The sequence below is a fragment of the Ursus arctos genome, unplaced genomic scaffold, assembly GCF_023065955.2.
Source record: "Ursus arctos isolate Adak ecotype North America unplaced genomic scaffold, UrsArc2.0 scaffold_16, whole genome shotgun sequence".
Classification (NCBI taxonomy): domain Eukaryota; kingdom Metazoa; phylum Chordata; class Mammalia; order Carnivora; family Ursidae; genus Ursus; species Ursus arctos.
The window spans coordinates 12,358,025-12,380,065 of record NW_026622830.1 but is presented as its reverse complement, the minus strand read 5'-3'; the positions used below and the strand labels follow the sequence as shown (position 1 = coordinate 12,380,065).

At 55.3% G+C, this 22,041-nt stretch overlaps 1 protein-coding gene across 1 annotated transcript in view; it reads right to left on the bottom strand.

Annotated features, from left to right (window-relative positions):
- The window catches only part of PREX1 (phosphatidylinositol-3,4,5-trisphosphate dependent Rac exchange factor 1), a 175,142-nt gene that overhangs the window by 36,757 nt on the left and 116,344 nt on the right, over positions 1-22,041 (bottom strand). The window contains exons 11-16 of the mRNA XM_026503688.4: positions 14,843-14,943; positions 13,398-13,501; positions 13,155-13,204; positions 11,513-11,588; positions 4,974-5,046; positions 230-372 (exon numbers count right to left, since the gene is read on the bottom strand). Of these exons, the coding sequence (XP_026359473.1) occupies positions 230-372; positions 4,974-5,046; positions 11,513-11,588; positions 13,155-13,204; positions 13,398-13,501; positions 14,843-14,943 (547 nt within the window). The remainder of the gene's footprint in view (positions 1-229; positions 373-4,973; positions 5,047-11,512; positions 11,589-13,154; positions 13,205-13,397; positions 13,502-14,842; positions 14,944-22,041) is intronic.

Genomic DNA, 22,041 nt, shown 5'->3' with positions numbered 1-22,041 from the left:
GGACGCGGGGAGAAGGAAAGGAAAAGAAAAGGAGCCAGCAAGCCCAATCTCCTCATAAAGAAGGTAGCAGTCTTGGCCCAGGAAGGGTCGCCAGCCACCACCTGGAAGCCCCACACTCGGGTGCCCCAAGTTGAGCCCAACTTCTCGAGCCATAATCGGAAGGTCACCCAGCTCCCAGGCTGCGGCTGCGCCCGGGACGCAAGATGCAGCCCTTCAGCTCTGCTCCTACCAGCAGACGTTTGGCCAGGATGTTCTCCACCAGCTTGAAGTCGTTGCGAAGCTGTTTGTTCTTGCAACTGGTCCCCTCCATCTCCTCGTCTGCGTGGAAGCGGAAGTACTGGGACTCGTCCTTGAACTCACTCTTCTCCAGCACTGCAAACCCACAGACGCGCAGCACATGGTCAGGCTCACATGGGAAGGCTTCAGCAGCGTCTGCCAACTGGCAACCACGGGGCCGGAACCAACCCCTGGACAAGTTTGCTTTGGCGAGCATGGTGTTTTATTAGAGGGAGTCATGTGCCAACACTAACGGATTAGGATAGTTCGCATAGACGTCTGGCTTTTGTGACTGCTCGTGAAAAGTCTGAACTTGCCCCACCTGCTATAAAGACATATTACAAAGCCACAGTAACAAAAACAGTGTGGAATTATGGCAGAAACAGATAAAGGACCAGTGAAAGAAAACAGAAATCCCATAAGAGGACCATGTGTTTATGGGAACTTAGCATATGATAATGATGACCACGTGGCGTATTCTGCAGCTGATGTAGGGAAAACTGACTCACTTAAGAGGAAAAAAAATAAAGTTGGATCCCAACCTCAAACCATGTATCACAATAAACTCCTGATGGATTAAAGACCTAAATACGAACAGGGAAACTAAAGCTCACCAAACAAAATGCAAAATATCTTTGTCCTAGGGCAGGAAAGATTTCATACAAGAACCCCCCCCCAAAAAAAAGAGCAATATAATGAAATTAAGGGCTTCAGTTCAATAACAAGACTACAGGCAAATGGCAGATTCAAAAATAACGGTAATGTCTAAAGCCAGCAAGGAATAAAGATCTAGAATATAAAAGAAACTCCGACAAATCAACCAGAGGCAGCTGGGAAACAGATACATGGGCAAAGGATATGAACAGGCAATTTCCAGATGGGGAAACCCAAGCGGGCAGCAAGTACGTAGAAAGGAGTTCGACCTCACTAACAATCAGAAACAGACCACGATGAGACGCTTGAGAGTGAGGATGAGCAAACTCAGGCCCTATAAGCCAGATCCGGCCCACTACCTCTTTTTATAAATAAAGTTTTATTGAAACACAACCACATCCATTTATTTACTTACTGTCTGTAGCTGCTTTGAGGCCACAGTGACAGAGCTGAATAACTGCCAAAGGCTACATGGCCCACCAAGCCTAAAATATGTACTATTTGGGCCTTGACAGGAAACGTTTTCTGATCTCTGTTCTAGAACGCAGGAAAATGAATACAAGTAACCAGTAACAACGAGCATGTGATCTGGTCCCTGTGGATTACAACTTAACTAAGTATCTACCAGTGCTGGGCACACCGTGGATGCAGGCTTAGGTTCATTTACTCCTCACACAAGGCAGGATTTGCTGCACCCCTTTTGCAGGTGGGGAGACTAAGGCCCAGAGAAGCTAAATAAACTGCACAAGGTCACAGAGTGGGCAGGCTCCTTCTCTTCACCATCCCAGCCTGGCCTGCTAGATGGGGGCAGGGGTGAATTACAGCACGGGGGAAATGCAGGCTTGGTGTGGGGAAGGCAGTTGTCTGAAGTCCGTGGGCCCCTGAAAGAAGGAAACCCAGCTGCCTGAGGTTCCAGACGTCCCCACCATGCCTGAAGACGGAGGCTGTCTACCGATTTGGTGACTACATGAAAAGCAGCAGGAGGCGATCCTTTCTTTCTCCTTCTTTCCCAGGACATCGAGCTGTTTGTGTCTCCCTCCGGCCACCCCATCACCTCTTTGGAGAAAACAGACACACAAATTGCTGCTTTGCCCAGAGCTGGGGAGCCAGGCCCCGGGGGCCGGCTGGCTTCACCTCCACTGTAAACATGAGGCTGACAGCCTCTGGGAGTGGAAGGAGGAAGCACGATGCTGTGTCTTGGCTGGAATGTTCAGGGAAACAGCTGGAACCCCAGAGTCCAGGACCTCAGTCAGGTGAGGTCCCCCCACTCACTGATGTAGGCTTCACTCAAGGCCACTGGCCAAGTTCAAACCCCTGCCAGCCCCTGCCCAACTTCATGTCCTCTTCGCCCTGCCCATCTGTGGGGATCCTAACAGCACCAACGTCCAGAGGGGTGGGGGATGAGACGCTGAGCCTCAGTTTCCCCATATGTGCCTAAAGGACACCTCAGGGCCTGGGAGCTCGGGTCAGGCGCCGCGGGAGGTGCCGCCCGGGCCCCACCTCCACCCTCCACCCTGCACCCTAACCTGCACTTTGCAGCAGCCACAACCCTGGGATTTGGCCCTTTCCTATTTTAGCTTATTTCTGAGTTCGTGGCGGGGAACAGGGGAGCAGGGGCCACGCCCTGCAATTTCTCTCCCTGAGGGGCCCCGCGGGTATTGGCGCTGCCTGGGAGTCACCCCCCCCCTCACAGAATGTCCTCAGCCAGCAGCCTTCCCAGAATAGCAGCTGGGGTGGACCCCTCATTACTCTCACCCACAAATGAGAGGTTCTGCCCAGCTGATTGGCGGGAAGGATGGAGCTGTCAGAGGGCCCCGCAGGGAACAGAGCAGCTTCTGGGAATGAGGGACTTTGCGGAGAGGAGCTGATGGACGGAAATGACCCTGGCTGGGCCTGACCTACCCTTCTCAGCTGGTGAAATGGGCAGCTGGGAGTGCGTCCTAACCCCTAACCCCACAGAGCCATGGATATGCTGACCTCAGAGGAGGAAGGGATCCAATGGAAAGATAAAGAAATGGGGGCCCACAGAGGGGCACAGGCTTATTGGGAGTCAGCCGAGTCAGGGCAGGAACAAGGCCTGCTGGCTACAAGGCAGGGGATGTGCCTGGCGACCTGTCATCTCACTGGCACACCTGTCATCCTGTCGAAGGGACAGCAAACCCAGCAGCTAGACTAGGGGTGGAAAACTATGGCCCACTGCCTGTGTTTCTAAATAAAGTTTTATTGACACATAGCCACGCTCACTTATTTAAAAACTGCATAGCGGCTTTAATGCTACGACAGCAGAGTTGGGCTGTAATAGACCCTATGGCCTACAAAGCCTAAAATATTTACTGTCTGGCCCTTTGCAGAAAGGGTTTGCTGACCTCTGAGAGCACAACGCAGAAGCTGGGAGAAGGAATGGCCAAAAGACCTTCCAGAGTCTCACCCCTTCACTGCCACCACCAGGGCCCAAGCCACATCAACCGTCCCCTGGAGTCAGAGTCGCTTCTGTATTGGCCTCTCTACTCCCATCCCCCACCCCCCACCGCAGACATCCTCCACAGCCGTCCTCTGCTCGGAACCCTGTCAGGACTCCCACTGCACTGGAGTAAAAGCCGAAGTCCTCCTCACATGCCCATACTGCTCCAGAACATGGACTGACTTCATTGCTTGATTCGCGCACACACGTGCACGCACATGCACTAGGCTGTGAGCTCCCGAGGACGGAACTCTCATCTGCCTTGTTCACCGCTCCGTCCCCGGAGCCTAGCACGGTGCCTGCACCAGGCACGCAAGGGCTGGAGAAGAGCAGCATGAACGAAGACACTAGGGAAGCGTGGGATTAGTCTGACAGGGAGAGAACAGCTCTATGAAGAAGTGTGAATCTGAGCTAAGCACAGAGCGACGAAGGAGAGGAGCCATTAGGCAGCGGTGTTTGGGGAGGCCTCGGGAAACGTGAACCAAACAGAAAAATTGAGCAAGTCGGGGGCGTGAGGTGGGTAGGGCACCCCAGGCCAGGGAAACGGCAAGAGCCACGGCCCCGGGGAATGTTCTGGAAGGAGAAGAAAGGCTCCTTAGTGGGAGTTAAGTCTACCCGTCCTGCTGAAAGGGTAGGAGACTCAGGGCTCCCCCAGGGCCGGCCAGTGGGAAGGTCACAGAGCTCAGTGTGAAGCCCGCCTGCCTGGGTTCAAATCCCAGCTCCTACTTGCTGTGTGACCTTGAGCAAGTCTCTTAACTATCTGGGCTTCCAATTCCTCATTTATAGACAGGGATGATATTAATACCAACATCAAAGGATCGTTTCAGAATTAAACTAATTAATACATGGGGAGCGCTCAGGAGGCCAGGCACACAGCGTATTAACTTCTGTTTGAATGTGAAATGGTAACAGCAGAACCAGTTTCTCCTTCCTTATGCCCACCTTCCCAATTCAGGATCATCCCAGGACAGCCCACCTCTCTGACCCTCTTCAGTGTTTCTCCGATGGGAAGGAGAGTGACCTATCTAAGGGGTGAGGCCGGGCAAAGCGGTGCAAACGTCCCTGCCCGGCTCCCTTCCTCTCTCACTTACAACCTGCCTGCCCTCTGTCCCCTCAGACCCCTCTCCTCTCCTCCCCCTGGAAGCCCGCGGGCCGGGCCTGCATGATCCGGCCTCCCTGCCCACCCAGAGGTCACGTCCCATCCAGGAGAAGGGCCCAGGAAGCCCACAGATTTGACCTCAAGTCCAGTCCATTTTTCCAGCCAAGCATTTCCAGCCATCTTGGTCCCTACTGAACCCCTGAGGTGATGTAGCCATCGGTGCAGAAGTGGGGGGGGGGGTAAGATTCCTGAGCCGCCCCAAACTCCCCAAGGTCTATGGGCCCACAGAGCCAGCATCTCGCCTGCGCTCCCCCGTGGGCAGGCTAAGCGGCCTCCAGCCCCACCATTTGCTTTCTCTGGGCCTCAGTTCCCCTCACCCCCCACCCATAAAATGCCCCAGGGACCAGGCTCCCTACTAGCTTTTCTGTTCCAGGACAGACCCCCCCCCCCCAGAGGCTGGGCTGAAGGGAAGGGGCAGATTACCGTGGTGCATGAAGCCGTTGTTACACAGGCCCACGCCAAGTGCCACCGCCTCCTCCCGCGTCTGGCAGTCACCCTGGAACGGAACAGGAAGGGGAGGGTGTTAGGTGACCCAACATCAGAGGGGCTGAGCGAGGCTGTGAAAAGCCCACCTGGAATGGAGGCTCCGTGGGGGCAGGAATCTGTGTCTATTTTAGGCACTGTCGTACTGACCGAACGTGTCAATGACTATTGTGAATACACCCCACAAGAAAAGTAAGAGTAGTTGGGATAAATCCACTGTGTATTGTGCCATAAACAAAGGAGAAAGGGAGATTTTCTGTGCCAGATATTGTTGGCTGCCTAGCAATAACCCTCTCCCCCTCCCCCATACCACACCAGTAACGAAACTATCACTGCTGAAGACGGCAAGGCATCCATCTAGAAATCACAGCTAGAGGGGGGCCAATGAGATATACTCAGAAATCACTGGTAGGGAGCTCTGGAAAAATCCTTTGTCCCTGGCCCTTCTTTTTTCTTCCTCCTCCTTGGAACAAAGATGTGATGGCTGGAGCTCCTGCAGTCATCCTAGACCATAATATGACCCGGGATCAAAACATGCTAAGGATGGCAAAGCAGAAGAGAGAGAGAGTGTGGTCCCCAGAGGTCTCATGAGGCCACCCTAGCAGCTCTAGACCACCCACCTCTAGGCTCCTCTCAGAGCAAAGGAAGATCAACCCGTGATTTGTATCAGCCCCTGTAGCTGGGTCTTTGATACGGGCAATGAAGTCCGAATCCTAATGACCTAGCTATAGCCAGTGACACCTGGGGAAGGCTACCAGGGAATTCTGGAAAATACCTTCCTCCCTCATAAAAAGGAAGAGCAGTACCACACTCCCCTACCAAGCACGAAGTCATAGGAGGAAGTGACATATGTAGGGCTAAGGGGCTATCCAGTGACCACGGTGGCAGACAACACTGAGGCTAGAGTGAAGGATGGAACGTTCTTGCCATGTGGCATGTGACTGCTATGCGGCACAATTATCTGCTTCACATGTGACATGTGACTGGTATGGGGCACAATTATCTGCTTGGGCCACTGTTTAGTTGGGTTTTCTGTTCTTGCAAATGAACACACTCCTAACTAGTACAACGGAAGTCTGGTTCATCTCAGGGCTTTTCCAAGGAAGTAACAGCCAACCCAAAACTGAAGTATCAACGGTCATGGCCTACTGGGCCCGCCTTTGGGCCCGACTCTCCCCTGTGGAATGTCATCGTAGTGGGACAGCCCCTCAGAGTTTTTCACTACCACCCACCCGCCCCCCACCAACCCAGACCAGGTTGAGGACACATGGTCCGTGCAAAGCTACAGTGACGTTCCCTGCCCCAGGTGACGCTCCCTGCCCCAGCAACACGACCCGTAGCAGGAGGAACCCAAGGACAGGGAACGGTCGGTGTGGTTCTCCCTGAGAGCAGTGCCCTGAAGAAGGTGCCCTCAGCTCCCACTCCCAAGAAGCTGGGCATCGCCTGGTGCCAATTCTTTTTTTTTTTTTTTTTTAAAGATTTTTTATTTATTTATTTGACAGAGATAGAGACAGCCAGCGAGAGAGGGAACACAGGCAGGGGGAGTGGGAGAGGAAGAAGCAGGCTCATAGCGGAGGAGCCTGATGCGGGGCTCGATCCCAGGACCCTGGGATCACGCCCTGAGCCGAAGGCAGACGCTTAACCGCTGTGCCACCCAGGCGCCCCTGCCTGGTGCCGATTCTTTTTAAGCCTGGCTCTGGGTCTCCCTGACTCTGGCGGTCTTTACCCTTCTATGAACCGCCTTCTTTTCTTTCCCACTCTCCTTAAGTTAGCCCAAGTCTGTTTCTGGTTCTTGCAAACCCAACGATCTCAGTTCATCAGGGAAATCGTGGGAGTTGTGTGGTGCAGTTGGGGACGGGGGCTGGGGGGAGCGGCTGGGTGACAGGCAGAGAAAACAGCACGGACAAAGGTCCAGGGGTGGGACGAAGCCTGTGGCACAAAAGGCAGTCTGGCCACCAGGGAGGGGGTGAGCAAGCTCCATGAGGACAAGGAGTTTGAACTGCTGTGTTCCCTGCGGAATCCCGAGGGCTTAGAACTTAGGCCTGGCATACAGGAGGTGCTTAATAAATACTTGGTGATTGAATAAAGATGCTGTCAGCAGGGGCCAAATCATGCTGGAGCCTGTGGTCACAGGTCAGTGAGCTTCAACCACACTCAGATGGCCACAAGGCCCGACGACCTCTCATTTAAAGGACTCCCAAAGTGAGAAGCTGTTTCGAGAGGCAGTCTCCTCGACTGTCCCCCCGCGCCTCCGCCGGCAGCCGAGGGGCGGGGAGGGAATTTCCCAGCTAAAGGAGAAACAAATGCCAGGGGCTGCCGGACTCAGCCTGCCGAGGCTTGCGGCTCAGACTCAGGGCACGGGGCCTGGCAAAGCCACTGGCCGCAGGACTGCATGCACTGGCCGACTCGAGGAAGACAAATCTCTCCTGTGGGACCCCCGGCCAGCAGCCGGAGGGCTGTGTGCACAGAGCCCTGCCAGGGGAGGTGGCCGTCCGTGAGGGAGGCTGCATCCAGAGCAGCAGCCCCCCAGCTGTGTGGGGCCAGCAGGGGAGGCACAGCCGGGATCCAGGTGGCCAGCAGGCCCCGGATCTGCAGCCTGGGAGGCCCCAGCAGGCGTCTGGAGCCCACCTGGCTTTTGGAGGCACTCACAGTCTGGGCTCCCAGCCCAGCCCTGCCCCCTTTCCCACAGAGCCCTGGGATGACCCACAGGGAGGTTCCTAAAGTTAGAACAACAGCAGGATTCTCAAGTGAGCCATGGAATACGCCGTCCCTGGACACCTGAAAAGTAAGCTCCCTACCCCACATCCCGCCAAGTTGTGGGAAAAGCTCAAATCATCATTTTCTTCCCTCCCGGAGGAAGGCACGAGCACACACAGCCCTGGCCACCGCACCGCCATTGCCATGCTCCCCTCATCTCCCCCAGCCACCCACTAGCCCCCGTGCTGGGGCTCCAGCCACACTGGCCTCCTTGCTAGTCCTTTCACAAACTATATGCCTCCACCTCAGGGCCTTTGCATTTGCTCTTTCCTCCCCCTGGAATGCCCCGTCCTGGCTTTTTAGGTCTCAGTGTCCAAGTCAGCTCCTCAGAGGACACCCTAAAGTAGTCCCCCACCCCCGCACATCCTCTCAACAAATGTTCATCCCGTTACACTCTCATGACCTTGTATGATACTGGGGCTGCACCTGTCACAGTCTGAAACAAACTCATCCCTTCACGCCACTGCTCTCGGGAGAATCAGCACCAACTGTTCCCGGTGCTGGGGTTCCTCCAGATATGTGACTATGGTTTAAGGTGCGTCTCTCACTAGAACATCGGCTCCACGTGGGCAGCAGTGGTGGCCGTCAAGGTTACCTGTCTCCCCAGGGCATCTAGCGCTCAGTGGGCCACAAAACATCTCTATCGAGAACCACCTGGGATGCAGGCAGCAGGGGCAGAGCTGGGCTGGGTGATGGACCACTCCCGGGGGGTAACGGACAGGGCTGCGGGAGGCTCCCTGCCCGTGACTTGGGAAACCCCAGGACAACGTCCAAGGATGCCTCTCACTGACTCGCAGCGAGCCAGGCGCTGCACAATCTCACCCGGTCTTGAGTGTCAACCCAGAGGCAATCACACTCCTTACTCCCATTGAACAGAAGAAGAAACTGGGGCACAGATGTGCTCGCACTCACCCTAGGTTGCACCATTGAGAAAGGAATCCTTTCAGAGCCAGACGCTTCCCCCCACCACCACGTTAGGGAAACTGAGGCTCTAAAAGGACACGTTAGTTGCCGAAGGTTGCGGCCAGGGCTCCTGCCATGTCCCTGAGGATGCTTTGTGTCCTCTGCCAGCGCCTTGAGCCACCAGCCTGCTGTGTCCCCAGAACCCTAAAACGGTGCCTGGTACACAGTAGGTGTTCAAAGGGAGGAGTTAACGGGCCCTCTTGTTGAATTGGTCTACACGCTCTCCTGACTGCTCATTTCAATACTGCCAGAGCTGACAAGGAACAGAGCGTCCGCAGGGCAGATGCCACCCGAGCGCCAGGCATGCCGACCCTGCCCCATCCTCCACCCACCCCCTGGGAAGTCCAGCGGGCACCCCAAAGACAGCGCCTTCCTGCACCAGAGGACAACTCTTGATTTTCCCAGGCACCCAGGGGTTTTCTCCGCCGTCTTCTCATCACTGTAAAGGGTACTTCCAGCCCCCGGGCGCACCAAAGCCCCAGGACGCATCCTTGCTCCCCATCCCACCCCACAGCACTGCATGCCCTGCACCCCATCTCCAGACATCTCTCGGACCCACTGACGTCTCACCATTGCAGCGAGCCGCCTCACTCCCAACTCAGGCCTGGGATTCGCCCCTTAGGGCAAAGTCCACATCATGCTTTGAAACCCCCACATGGCCGTGGATACCACTGGGGCTTGGGAAACACGAGGCCACAGAAAGGGCCGAGGTGGGGAGAAGCAGCTGGTTCAGAGAGCCCGGACCCAGGCACGTCTGGGCTCCAAGCAAAGAACCTAAACCACAAATCACCCCGTGTCACCCTCACCTGTGGCCGCACACGCCAGAGGCGGGACTCTGTGCATCTGCCCTTCCCCCCAAGCAGGTTGTTTCCTGATCTTAGCGTCCCTGCGCCCCCATACCCCTCTGCAGATTCTTCAGCCGTCCGCACTGCATGTAATTTGGAGCCACCTGGAGTCCCCTGTGCAGGAGATGAGGAATTATAATAAGAGTCGCATTTACTGAGCAATTACTCTGTGCCAGGTGCCAGTCTGAGCATTTTACGTGATTAACTCATTGAATCCTCAAAATAATCTAACGGGAAAGGTATTGTTTTGAGCTTCATTTTCCAGGTGTGGAAAGGGAGGCACAGAGAGGCTAACAGGCTTGTCCAAGATCACCCCACTAGGAAGACGCACAGCTGGGATCCGACCCAGGTCGGCCGGCTATCAATAAAGCACGTGCTCCGGGCTGGCTTCACAGGAGCCTGGGGGAGGAGGCAGTCTTGCACAGTGGTTAGCGCTCTGCCCCTTCCAGATGTGCAAAACCGAATACAAATCCGGGGCTGTCTCAAGACCTCCCGGGTCTTAGCATCCCACACCACAGCAAATCTATTAAAATACACCCACATCCTACATTTAATATGCTGCTTGGGCCTGAAAAAAATGTTTCAAGGATTTTTCTAAACCTGCTTTTGAAGTGATTTGGCGCCAAGAAACATTCACTTTACAGATTGGCTACGATTTCTAGGCCATCATCGGGAATTGTGCGACATGCGAAAGTCCCGCCAGCAAATTGTTTTCAAATGGAACGAGGTTTTTATGAATGCTAAATGTAACAATTAAGGAGGCTGACGTAAACCTGCGCTCTGTAAATGTTTAAACATTTATCCATTTTGATTTCACAGTTGTCTCCTCGTCTTTGGAGCCAATACGGTCTTTTTACAGACTACAAATGAACAGTCTTGCGAGCTCCCTGAAAAGTTCGCAGAACCGAGGTACAAGCCGGGTGAGACGGGCCCATCCCAATCCCAGCTGTGCCGCTACCCGGGCTGTGTACCCTTGAACCAAGTGCTCGGCCTCTCTGGGTGCCAGTTGCCCTGTCTATAAATGGGTTGGAGGACTCAACGAGGTAAGGCACAAAACCCAGCCAGGGCCAGGCCCAGAGAAAGCGCCAAGGGAGCAGCAGCCACAAAGCATCGGCGGTAGGCAGACAGAAGTGTCTGCGGCATCTCAGTGGAGCAAACGCCTTTGGGAAGTTGGAGCAAAACCGACGCGTGGACTTTCCAAGCCTCTGCCCAGCCCCTGCCCCCTGGCAACTTCTGTGAAAGGAGTAACTGCGGAGGCTCTGATCTGGTGCTCGAGCATGAGACCAACTTGTCCCAGCTCAGCCGGGACTGTGCCAGTTTTACCTGGAAGCTTCCGGGTGGCAGCAAGCCAAGCGTCTGTGAAATAGACACTAATAGACGGATAATATTAAATAACTGATAAATAAAATGTGGGCGATACATGCAATGGAATGTTATTCGGCCTGGCAAAGGAAGGCAATTCTGTCCCAGGCCACCACATGGATGGCCCTGAGGACATGACACTGAGCGCCATCAGCCAGCCACAGCAGGACAACAGCTGGGTGATCCCGCTCACGCAGGGTCCCTGGCACAGCCAAGCTCCTAGAGACAGAAAGTGGAAGTGAGGTTGCCAGGGGCCGCAGGGAGGGGCGAGTGGGGAGCTGGCGTTGACCGGGCACAGGGTTTCAGTTCTGCAAGATGAAAAGAGCTCTAGGAGAGGGAAGGTGGGGACGGCTGCACAGCGATGTGAGGGGACGTCATGCCATGAACTGCATGCTAAACACTGGTGACGACAGTTAAGCAAGATGTATATTTTATAGGAGTAAAAACTAGAGAAAAAATGGTTTGAAGAAACGTCGAGGCCCACAGCCCGGCCCGCTGCTCAGTGGCGGGCAGAGCGAGCAGATGCTCCCAGGGGTCAGGGGGAGAGCTCACCTGAGCCAACAGCCAGTCCACCAGCTTGCTCCCGGGCAGCACGGACTTGTACGTCTTCAGGTGGTAATCGCGGTCTCTGCAGGGGGAGGGAGCACACATTAGCACATCGGGGAGCACAGGGGTGGGAATCGGGCCCCCGGGTCTCTCCCCAGGCACAGGCTCTGACGTGCGTGGAGTCTAAACTCCCCCCCCCAAGCGCTGGTATGGAGGGTCGCGCTAACCTTGCAGTCAGACTGCAACCATGTCTCGGGCTTCGAAGCTGGCAAACAGGAGTTTACGTGACCAGCCATGCTGAGACTGATGACAAAGTCCAGCTGGGGAGTTTGTCTCAGACTTTTAGGAACTGGGGAGCTGGCAGGCCACAGGCACACTGGCCCCTGCCACTTCCTTCTCTGGGGCTGATCAGGGGGCCCTTCTCGCAAGGGCCGGGGCCGGACCGAGGAAGCAGAGGCAGATCTAGAGAGGCGAGGGATTCCCAGGCCTGATCCCCAACGAGGCCAGCAAATGCTGGAATCCCCTCTGCCTCTCTAAGAGTGGACACGAGCCGTCAGGACAGGGGGCAGAGGAATGTGCAGCTGGGTAAGAATGAGGTCACCCTCTCCGTCCCTTCATCCATAACCATAGCTTCATAATAAAGAAAACAACCAGTCGCTGGCATTTATACGGCCCTCACTATGCACCGGGCATCATTCAGATGTAATCTTCATAGCAACCCAAGAGGCGTGAGCTCTTCTTATGCCCATTTCACAGATGCAGAATCAGAGGCCAAAGATGTTAATTACCTTTCAACTTGACAAACATTCATTCAGGGCTACTCTGCCCTTGACCTGCGCTCTCCAATATGTACCCATTTGTCCATCAATGAATATTAAATCAAACTTAAAATCACATTCCTCCATCTCAAGGGTCTGAAAGCCACATGTGAGTCATGGCTACTGTACTTGACCCCACAGCCACAGAGCACAGCTATCAGTGTGGAAAGGGCTACAGGACAGCAGCGCTCTAGACACTGGGCAAGGGTCTGGGGACACAGCAGTGAGCAAACTCCCTGCCCTTGGTGAGTTCACAGTTCAGTGGTAAAGAAAGACAGCATATCAATAAAAAATAAATATGTAATATGTCAACCACTAACAAGTTCCAAGAAGAAAGCCAAAGTGAAGTAAGGAGGACAGTGCAGACCAGACGGTGATGCTTTAGAGAGGTGGGCAGGGAAGCCCCTCTGATTTGGAGACATCTGAAGGAAGTGAGGGAGTAAATATGCACATAGGTAAGGGAAGAGCATTCCAAGTGGAGGGAATAGCAGTGCAAAGGCCCCGGGGTGGATCTTATTATCATCCCCATTCCACAGAGGAAAATGTTGAGGCACCAGGAGGCTAAGTAACTCTGCCCAAAGTCACGCAGCTGGTAACTAGCAGCTGAGACTCAAACTGGCTCCAGAACGGACACCCGTCACCACCGCACTGCAGCGTCTCCCACAGATTGGCTCACTTAACCCTAAGGACAAACATGGACAATGGAGGCGATGATTAGCCCCATTTGATGGAGATAGCGACTGAGGCTCAGAGAGGTTAAGTTACCAGCCCAAGGCCAGCCAGCTGAGAAGAGGCAGAGGTGAAAGTAGAGCTGGGAGAAGGTAACTTACTTGATCACGGGGGTGTAGAGGCTGTGAAGGCGGCAGTAAAGTCTCACACCCTGAAAGAGAAAAAGGGGGTGTCTGGGATCAGGCCACAACCTTCAGGAGCCTCCGAGTCCGGGCTGCTGGGAGAGATGGCTCTCAGGACAGAGCAGGCCGGTGGGGGAGGGGGACGATCACAGGCCACTGGGGTGCAGGCCTGCTCTGCAGTGATGGTGGGATCAGGGTCGTGGGGTCGGGCGGCGTCCCTACCTTGGACATGATGTCCTCCAGCTCACTCCGGGCCTTGTAGGTGCCGTCATCATAACGGAAGCGGTACATCACCTGCTCGTTCTTGAACTGGTGCTTGTCAGACACTGGAGGGACGCAGGGTGCCGGTGAGGCTGGGCCCATCCCCGCCCATCACCGCCCTGCACTCGGCCAGGGTCTGTGCCACGCGCAATCTCGCTGAACCCCTGCCCTCACTCCTCTGTGGAAACCAGGTCCCCCTGCTCTGCCTGAGGCCCTGCTGAGCCCTGCCGCTTGGGGCCGGGGCACCTACAGGTCTCAAGAGGGGCCCAGAAATGCCCTGACCCAGCCTGCACTGGGACCCATCTGGCCCAGCACCTCCACGGTGCTAGTTCACCAAAGCATGTGTTGGGACTGTGGGTGCCGGGGTGTGGTCTTACACAATCAGGATTTATGAAACCCTCTCTATACGATGGCTTTGGGGTGCCCTTGCTGCTTCTTTCTGGCCCTCCCCACCATGGATCCATTAGCAGATCCTGGGGGCTCTGCCTTCAAAACATTAACAGTCTGACTCCACACCCCAGCCTGCTCCGAGCCACCGTTATCTCCCGTCTGGAACATCACGGCCCCTCGCCCGGTCCCCTGCTGCCCACGTGGCGGCCAGAGGAATCCTGCACAAGTCTGAGTCTTGGCAGGGCTTCCCGGCACTCAGCCGCAGCTACCTATCTCACTGCAAGTAAAAGCCAAAGACCCCACTATCCCTCCAACGGCCCCGGACCTCATCCCCTCCCCACTATCCCCGGCCCCGAGCCCGCCCACCGTGTCTCCTGGCAGCGCCCACGCCCGCTCCCACGGAAGCACCGGCCGCCCTGCGGCTCCCTGGACACCTGCTTACTCTCCTGCGGGGACTCTGCACCTGCTGTTCCCGCGGCCTAAAACCCGGGTGCTACCCGGCCCCTTGCTCTCTCAGGGCACCTTCTCGGAGAGGCCTTCCAAACCCCTATTCAAAACTGACTGCCAACCCCTTCCTTCTCTCCCCCGCCCGGCACTGATAGCCACCTGGATACACACAGATTTCACTTCGTTCATCACCTTCCCCTCTGACCAGAACATCGGCCCCATGAGGACGGTTTCATCTGGCCTGTTCTCTGCTGTGTGCACAGTGCCGGGCACCTAACACGCACTCAATAAAGATTGGCTGAATGACTAAAACATAAATGGCTCTTGCCCTTTTTTGAAAGGACTTTTCGAGGTGTCCCTGCTTTGCTGGTGTCCCAGGTGAGGGCAGGGCTTTCCGGCCCTGTGAGCCGATTTGTAAGGGCATCCGCGTCCCGAGGCCACACTGTGCCCAGGGAACGGGGCGGCTGCACAGGAGGCTAGCGACACCCCCTGCGTTAGGGGGAGCACAACACTGCTGAGGTCTGACCTGTGCCTCCCCCTGGGGCTGCCCGGGCCCAGCCCCCACTCACCATGGTGGATTATACCGTTCTCCAACAGGGCCTGGCCCAAGTTGACTCCTTCTTCGGTCTTGCTGATTTCACCAATTTCCAGAAGCCAGGCAACAAACTCACTGCCAGGAACATAAGATGCCGTTGAGAGAACCTCCCCAGTCTTGGGAACACAGGGACCAGCACCAAACTGGCTTGGCCCAACCCACTCCTGTAAAGGACAGCTAGAATGTCCCACAGGAAAGCAAAGCTTGGGGGCCCAGAGCCCTGGGGGTTGTGCTGAGACCTTGTGCTTTTTCCCAGGACCAATGGCAGAGGGGTGGGTGTGACCAGACCCCAGGCCCTGACTCAGGTGCACTGGATGGGTGCATGGATGGATGGAAGGATGGATGGATAAGACAGAAGGAAGAAGGGTAGATGGATGGATGGGAGGGAGGGAGGGAAGGAGAGATGAAGGGAGGATGGATGGGTAGATGAGAGGGAGGCAAGGAGGGAGGGAAGGAGGATGGATGCATAGACTGGAGGAAAGTAGGAAGGGAGGGAGGATGGGAGGATGGATGGATAGATGGATGGACAGATGGACAGATGGACACATGAGTGGGGAGGTAAGTGAATAGGGAGTAGATGAATGGATGACCTGATAGACAAATGAGCAGGTAGCTGGAAAGACCAGTGGGCAGGGGGTGGAGGGGAGCGTGGGGGGGATGGGCAGATGCTAAATGGAGAAAGACCCAGGCAGATGGGTGGGGGAAGGGATGATGGATGGCAACATGGATGGATGAGCAGAAGGAAGGAAGAAACAAACAGGCAGGAAGAAATAAGGGCCCAGAAAGATGACTGTGGAGAGTCAAGAGAGCTCATGGTGATCAGATCATGTCATTCTCCTAGTCAAACTCTCCAGAGGGCTTCCCCCTTGCTCTCAGAAAAAGATCCGACCTCTGCCTGTGTGATGACAACGCCCCACGTGAACGGCCGTCCTCACAGATCTCCTCTCCTATACCTTTCCCTTATTATGTTTCAGCGATACCCACCACCTTCTGCTTCTTCAAAAAGATGAGACTCCTACCTACCTCGGGGCCTTTGCAGTTACTGTTCCCTCTGCCTGGAAACGCTCTCTCCCAGCTCCTCATGTTAAGTCCTTCCTTCTCACCGAAAGCAGCTCCCCACACAATCCTCACATCTCTCAGTTTTGCTTCCTTTTTAGCACTTATCCTTGTCTGGAATTGTACTGGTACAGGTTTATATATGTGTTTATCAGCCGTCTGCCCCACCAGAAAGTAATCTCCACGCCGACAGGGACTTTTGTCGGTCTTATTCACAGCCCTAGCCCCAGCACCTGGGGGGGACCTAAAGCACAGTAGACCTCAATAATCATTTCTTGAACACAGGAAGGAATGAGCCATCAAACAAGAAGGAATGTTCTAGGCTCGGCAGGAAGGTCTCTGGGAGAAAGAAGGGCTCACGAGCCCGAGGAAATCAGGCAGATCCAACGTGACTACCCAGTGGGGGTAGAGGCTCGGCCGGACCCCAGGTCCCTGCTCTTGGAGGCGCACTCAGGCTCAGTGCAGAGCTCAACCCTCTCAAGTCAGCAGGAAAAGGGAGAGCCGGTAACGGGGCTGTTTGCACCGAGACAATCTGTGTTCAATGAAAGCAGGTGGCAGCTGGCCAGAGCACAGAGCTCTCCTGCTTATCGAAACCAGCTGTCCCGCCTCCAATTACAGGGCCAGAGGGGGCAGGGCTATTTTTAGCTTCCCAGTGTTTGGCTGAGCAAAGCCCGCCCGTGTGTAGGTAGTGGTGTGTGTCGAGGCATTCAAAGGGCCCCGGGTGCAGGCCAAGGGGGGCGGGGGGGGGGGGGGGAGACAGAGAAGAAATGGATCTATTTTGTGGGGTGGGAGCCCCAGGTGGGGAAGAGATTGTTCTAGGTCCTCCACTCCTGGTTTCATTCTCAAAGCCCCAAAACTCAGAGCCAGGGGAAAGCTGCCAACAGCGGAGGGAGGCGAACAGATGTTGAGTGCCCACTCTCGGAAGCTGGAGACTCGGCATCCGGCTGCCCACCAGCTGTCCCGTCGGGGGCCGCCTCTGGCACTGACCGGCCGCCCTGTGGCCAGATGAGGGGCAGGCAGTGTCCCAGCGTCTTCTGCTAGGACGGAGGAAGGCAGCCCAGAGAAGAGCAACTGTGACCCCAGGTTTCTGCCCCGAGCTGAGTCTTACCCCTTTTTAGAGCAACAAGGGAGGTTCACAGCTTGCTGGGCGAATTTGGACAAGACATCGCTCCCCTCTGGGCCTCAGTACGGTCGTTCCAGCAAGTGGTTCACTCAAGGGCCTTCTGGATTCAGCAGGTAAACCCTCACATCATATGAAATCTCAAGCTGGAACCCGGTGTGCAAAACCAGGTAAAACTCATCTCTAATGCAGGAACCTCAAGCTCTTAGAAGCGAACAGAAGGGGCCAGGTTGGCGGTGCCAGAGCGGCTCAGTCGGTGAAGCGTCCGACTCTTGATTTCGGCTCAGGTCATGATCTCAGGGTTGTGAGATCGAGCCTGTGTCGGGATCTGGCTGGGCATGGAACCTGCTTAAGATTCTCTCTCTCCCTCTCCCTCTGCGCCTCCCGCTCCTCGCATTTGCTCACTTTCTCTCTCAAAAAAAAAAAAAAAAAAAAAAAAAAAAGGAAGAGGAGGAGGAGGAGGCGCCAGGTTAAGGCTATGCTGAACCAGCCAGGGCTGGGGCTCCTGAAGACGCCAGCCACCCCTCCACACAGCTGACGGCGGCCACATGGGAAGACGAAAGCATCTTACTTTCCAAGAGAAGCCGGAAATTCGGCATTTCCTGGGAAATCTCCCAACTGTTAAATGTTGATATATAATCCCAAATTTCCTGAAAGCACCATGTGGCCCACGTAAAACACGTGCGCGAACTGCACTAGGTCAGTGCGGCACCGCGTGCCTCCACCGGGGCAAGGAAGGGTGTTCTAGGCAGGGGATGAGCACATGCAAAGGCCCCGAGTGAGAAGGAAGGAGGGAAACCAGCCACCTGCCAGTGGCTGGACGTTGGGTACGAAGAGCAGCAAGATCCAGCTGTTCAGAGAGATGCAACTGGGAGCACTGAGCTGGGGACACAGAGAGAAGGTCAGCCGAGGCTGGTGGGGAGTCTGGGATTCAGGCAACGGGGCACTGGTTGAGTTAGCACGTGCCCAGCGTCTGCCCTCCTTCCCTCCTGACCCCCAGAATCACTACCACGTGTCAAGCCCAATGCTGGGCACAGGGATACACGGGTGTGTCTTCGCCTTCTCCCTGGGACAGTCCCCTGAGCTCAGGCCCAATGTACCACTCACCACCCGGTACGGCAGTCCCCTTGTTCTCACCTGTCTCCTCCGTGAGGGCAGGACTGGGGGTTTTATATCTGTCCCTGTAATTCCACTGCCTGAAGCTGCTTCCTGAAGAATTCCTGGAGAAGCTTCCCGCAGCAATGTCCGACAAATCATGACTGATGGGCTCTTCCCCACGGATACCCTGCACCTGTGTGTGCAGGCAGCTGAGACACGAGGCCCCTCCCACCTCAGACCTTCTATTCCGGCAGACATCCATCAATGAATGACATCTAACCTCTGGCAAGGGGGAAACCAAAGGCATTCTCCTTCCAGGAAGCCTTCCCTGACTGCCCCTGCCAGTCACACCATTACACTTGTCCCCTGAGTTCTTACAGCTCTGACAGTTCCTCCATCCAGAGCCTGTGTGATGAGCTCATCCTCATCCCACTCTTCTGCTTATTAGACTCTGAATGGCTCCCCAGGGCACCCAGAATAAAACCCACCCCCCGATCCCCCTTCCCTGACCGAAATGGCCCCTGCCAACCCCCGCAGCCTCATCTCCCACTCCCTGGCTACTCCCTCGCTCTAGCCACACTGGCCTGGCTGTCTCTTAATTACTTACTCAAGGCTCATTCCAGCCGTGGGGTTTTTACACCTGCTGTTCCCTTTGCCAGGCAGGCTGTTCCCCGATCTTCTCATGACTGGTTCTTGCTTATCATCTAGAGCTTGGTTAAAATGTCACCTCCCCTGAGAGGCTCTTCCTGACCACCCTGGCTGAAACAGCACCCGATTTCCTCACCTCCTTAACATCAAGCTAACTCAGCATCCGTTCACTCGCTGAAATCCCCTCAACACAGAGAGGTGCCGGTGGCTGTCCACTTGTGTATTTTCTGGTTCCCCACTGGACAGTTAGCTCCATGAGGACAGGGGTTCATCTGTCCTGCTCCCTGCTGCACACAGTAAGGGCTCAGTAAACACTGAACGAACGGCACGGAAGCACGAATGAATCGATTCTGTCTGCGCAAGATCTATTTTCTTTGTGCGTTCTGTCTCGGAGCAGGGCAGAAACAGGCCACCCCCATGCACACTTCTGTCACTCTGGCCAGCACGGTGCTCAGCACGTCACACGCATTTTCTCACGGAGGCCTCTGACAATCCTGTGAAGCGTATTTGATTATTTCTCATTAACTGGTCATTTACTGAAGCTCAGAGAGGTTAAGAAACTTGCCCACAGTCACACAGCTAGAAGAGGAACCAGGGCTTGCATCCAAGTCTGACTCAAAGCCCAACCCTCAAAAGTTATGAAGATAAATCAGACACGTTTTGTATTCATGGATTCCCTCTCTGTGGCTGTGTGACCTTACACAGGACCTCTTCCCTCTCTGTGCCTCAATTCTCTTACCCTTAAAATGGGGATAATGGCAGTGACCTGCCTCGCAGTGCTGTATGCGGGTTAAAAGGCATAGCCACCTGCCAGTGCCTGGAGCAGAGAAAAGGTTGATAATTGTGTCTGGGTGCCTATAGGTTCCTTCCACCCGAAGGGACCAAGGAGGCTTCCACAGGAGACTTGGGAGCTGAGCCCTAGTGGGGAAGGAGGAAGGTCTGGACACAGAGCAGAGCTGTGCCGGGAGAAGAGCTTTATTACAACAGTCTTCTGCAGGAAGTCTGGTCCGTAAGGCCCCGGTGATTGTAAAACAAGCTTCAATCCTGGCCCTGTTTCAAATGGGCAGTAAGAGAAATCTCCCTAATCCTTCCTGAGGAGACAGAACCCTCCGCTGAAGCTCTAATCACAGACAGGTTATCCCATCCGGCTGGACTGAGCTCCCCAGGGGGCCTGGCAGGAGGCGGAGAGGTCGTCTGACCCAGGGGGCCCGGAAGCAAGCCCCTCCCGAGAAAAAAACCTCGTTTCTGCCCAGGGATTACAGACTAGCTGACGGAGACGAGCCAAGCTGCCCCTTCCCCGCTTCCCGCAGGTCCCGGGTCCACACTCTCCTCGCCACACACCCTCCCAGGGAGCTCGCGGCTGGGGTTGCTGACCCCTGGACGCAACAGGGCAGCCCCAGTCCAGGCCATCCCCCGACCACCCCTCAGGAGCCCAACCACCCCCCCAGAATCTCCTGCCTGCTGCCCCTTCCACCACAAGCCTCAGGCTGTGACCAGTGAGCTCCGCCCCAGCTCCACACTTGGGTCCCAAAGGCCTGTCCCACATTGGTATTTAAATGTCTCCAGGGCACTTCGACCTTAGCGTGTCCAAACCTAGCTGCCGCTGCGTCCTGTCTCTGCACCTTCCTCACCTGGCTTCCAGGACGCCACACTTGCCCCGAGTGCCTCCTACCTTTCTGCCTGCTCCCTCTTAGCCCTTCCTCCTGACGCCGGCGGCCCCAAGGCCCAGTACCTGCCTCGGCTCTCCCTGCACGTCCCCTTGCAGAGTTCAGTCCCATGGCTTTAAAAACCATCAAAATGGGGGCGCCTGTGTGGCTCAGTCGTGAAGCGTCTGCCTTCGGCTCAGGGCGTGATCCCGGCGTTCTGGGATCGAGCCCCGCATCAGGCTCCTCCGCTGGGAGCCTGCTTCTTCCTCTCCCACTCCCCCTGCTTGTGTTCCCTCTCTCGCTGGCTGTCTCTCTCTCTCTCTCAAATAAATAAAATCTTTAAAAAATAAAAAAATAAAAATAAAAACCATCAAAATGTTTTGATGGCACCTGGGTGGCTCAGTCGGTTAAGCATCTGCCTTCAGCTCAGGTCATGATCTTGGGGTCCTGGGATCAAGCCCCGCATCAGGTTCCCCACTTAGCAGGGAGTCTGCTTCTCCCTCTCCCTCTGCCCCTCCCGCAGCTCGTGCTGTCTCTCAAATAAATGAATAAAATCTTTGAAAATAAATACAAATGCCCACATGCCCGCCTTTACTTCTTCAACCCAGTCCTTTCTCCCCAAGTCAAGATCTATAGCCAACTAACGGTCGTCCAGGTGTCTACGAGTCTCAAGGGAACCTGTTCGAAAGGGACCTCTGAGCTCTACTCTCGCCCCCAAAACCCGCTCCTCCATCCGTCTCCCTCCCCTTCTCAGCAAGCGGCAACTCCAGCCTTCCAGGGGCTCACAATCCTCAGCTCTCTTTTTTCTCACCCGACCAGCAAATGCGGTCACTTTCAAAATGATGCAGAATGCAACCACTTCCCCCATCTTTACTGTGACTCCCTTTGTCCAAATCACCTCTCCCCTGGTCCGTGGCAACATCATAACACAAAGGCTTGTATCCAGGGCCTCTTCAAGAGCTTTTGGGAAGTGGGTGGGTTATAAGTCAATACGATCTCAAAAAAGTCCCCGCCGCCCAGGCAAACTCCCCTCCCCTGCTGGACCACAAGCTCCATGAGGTTGGCACCCTCCGTGCAGACCCCCACGTCGAGCGCACGGCAGGGCTGACACACAGCTTGGCAATTTTAGTGGGACGGTGTATCTGCCGCCCCCACCAGGTGAAGGAGATGTAAATCTGGGTTTGAGATACACCTGTGCTCTGACCCCTTGGATCCTTGGTTATAAAATGGGCGCAGGGGGGGAAATGTTTTACTATTGGGAAGGAATGTATTTCCCAAACAGAGACGTTGGAGGCCCTCAAATCCTGAAAGCTTTCAGGAGCCTCCCTTTGTCCCTCACGTGTAACTCAGGCAGGGAGGCCTCACGGGACGCCAACCCCGTCCACACCCTGGTCTCGGACTTCCAGCCTCTAGGACCATGAGGCGGTAAGTTTCTGTTTAAGCTGCTCGGTCTGCGGTGCGTGGTGACAGCAGCCTGCGTGGAATGATGCAAAGGCCCACGTCTGCTCTTCGGCGCTTCCAGCAACTCTGACATCAACTCCCTGTGTTAAAGACCTCTTCGCTTGAAATATCTATGGTGACTTCCGTTTTGAGTGTGAGGACAGT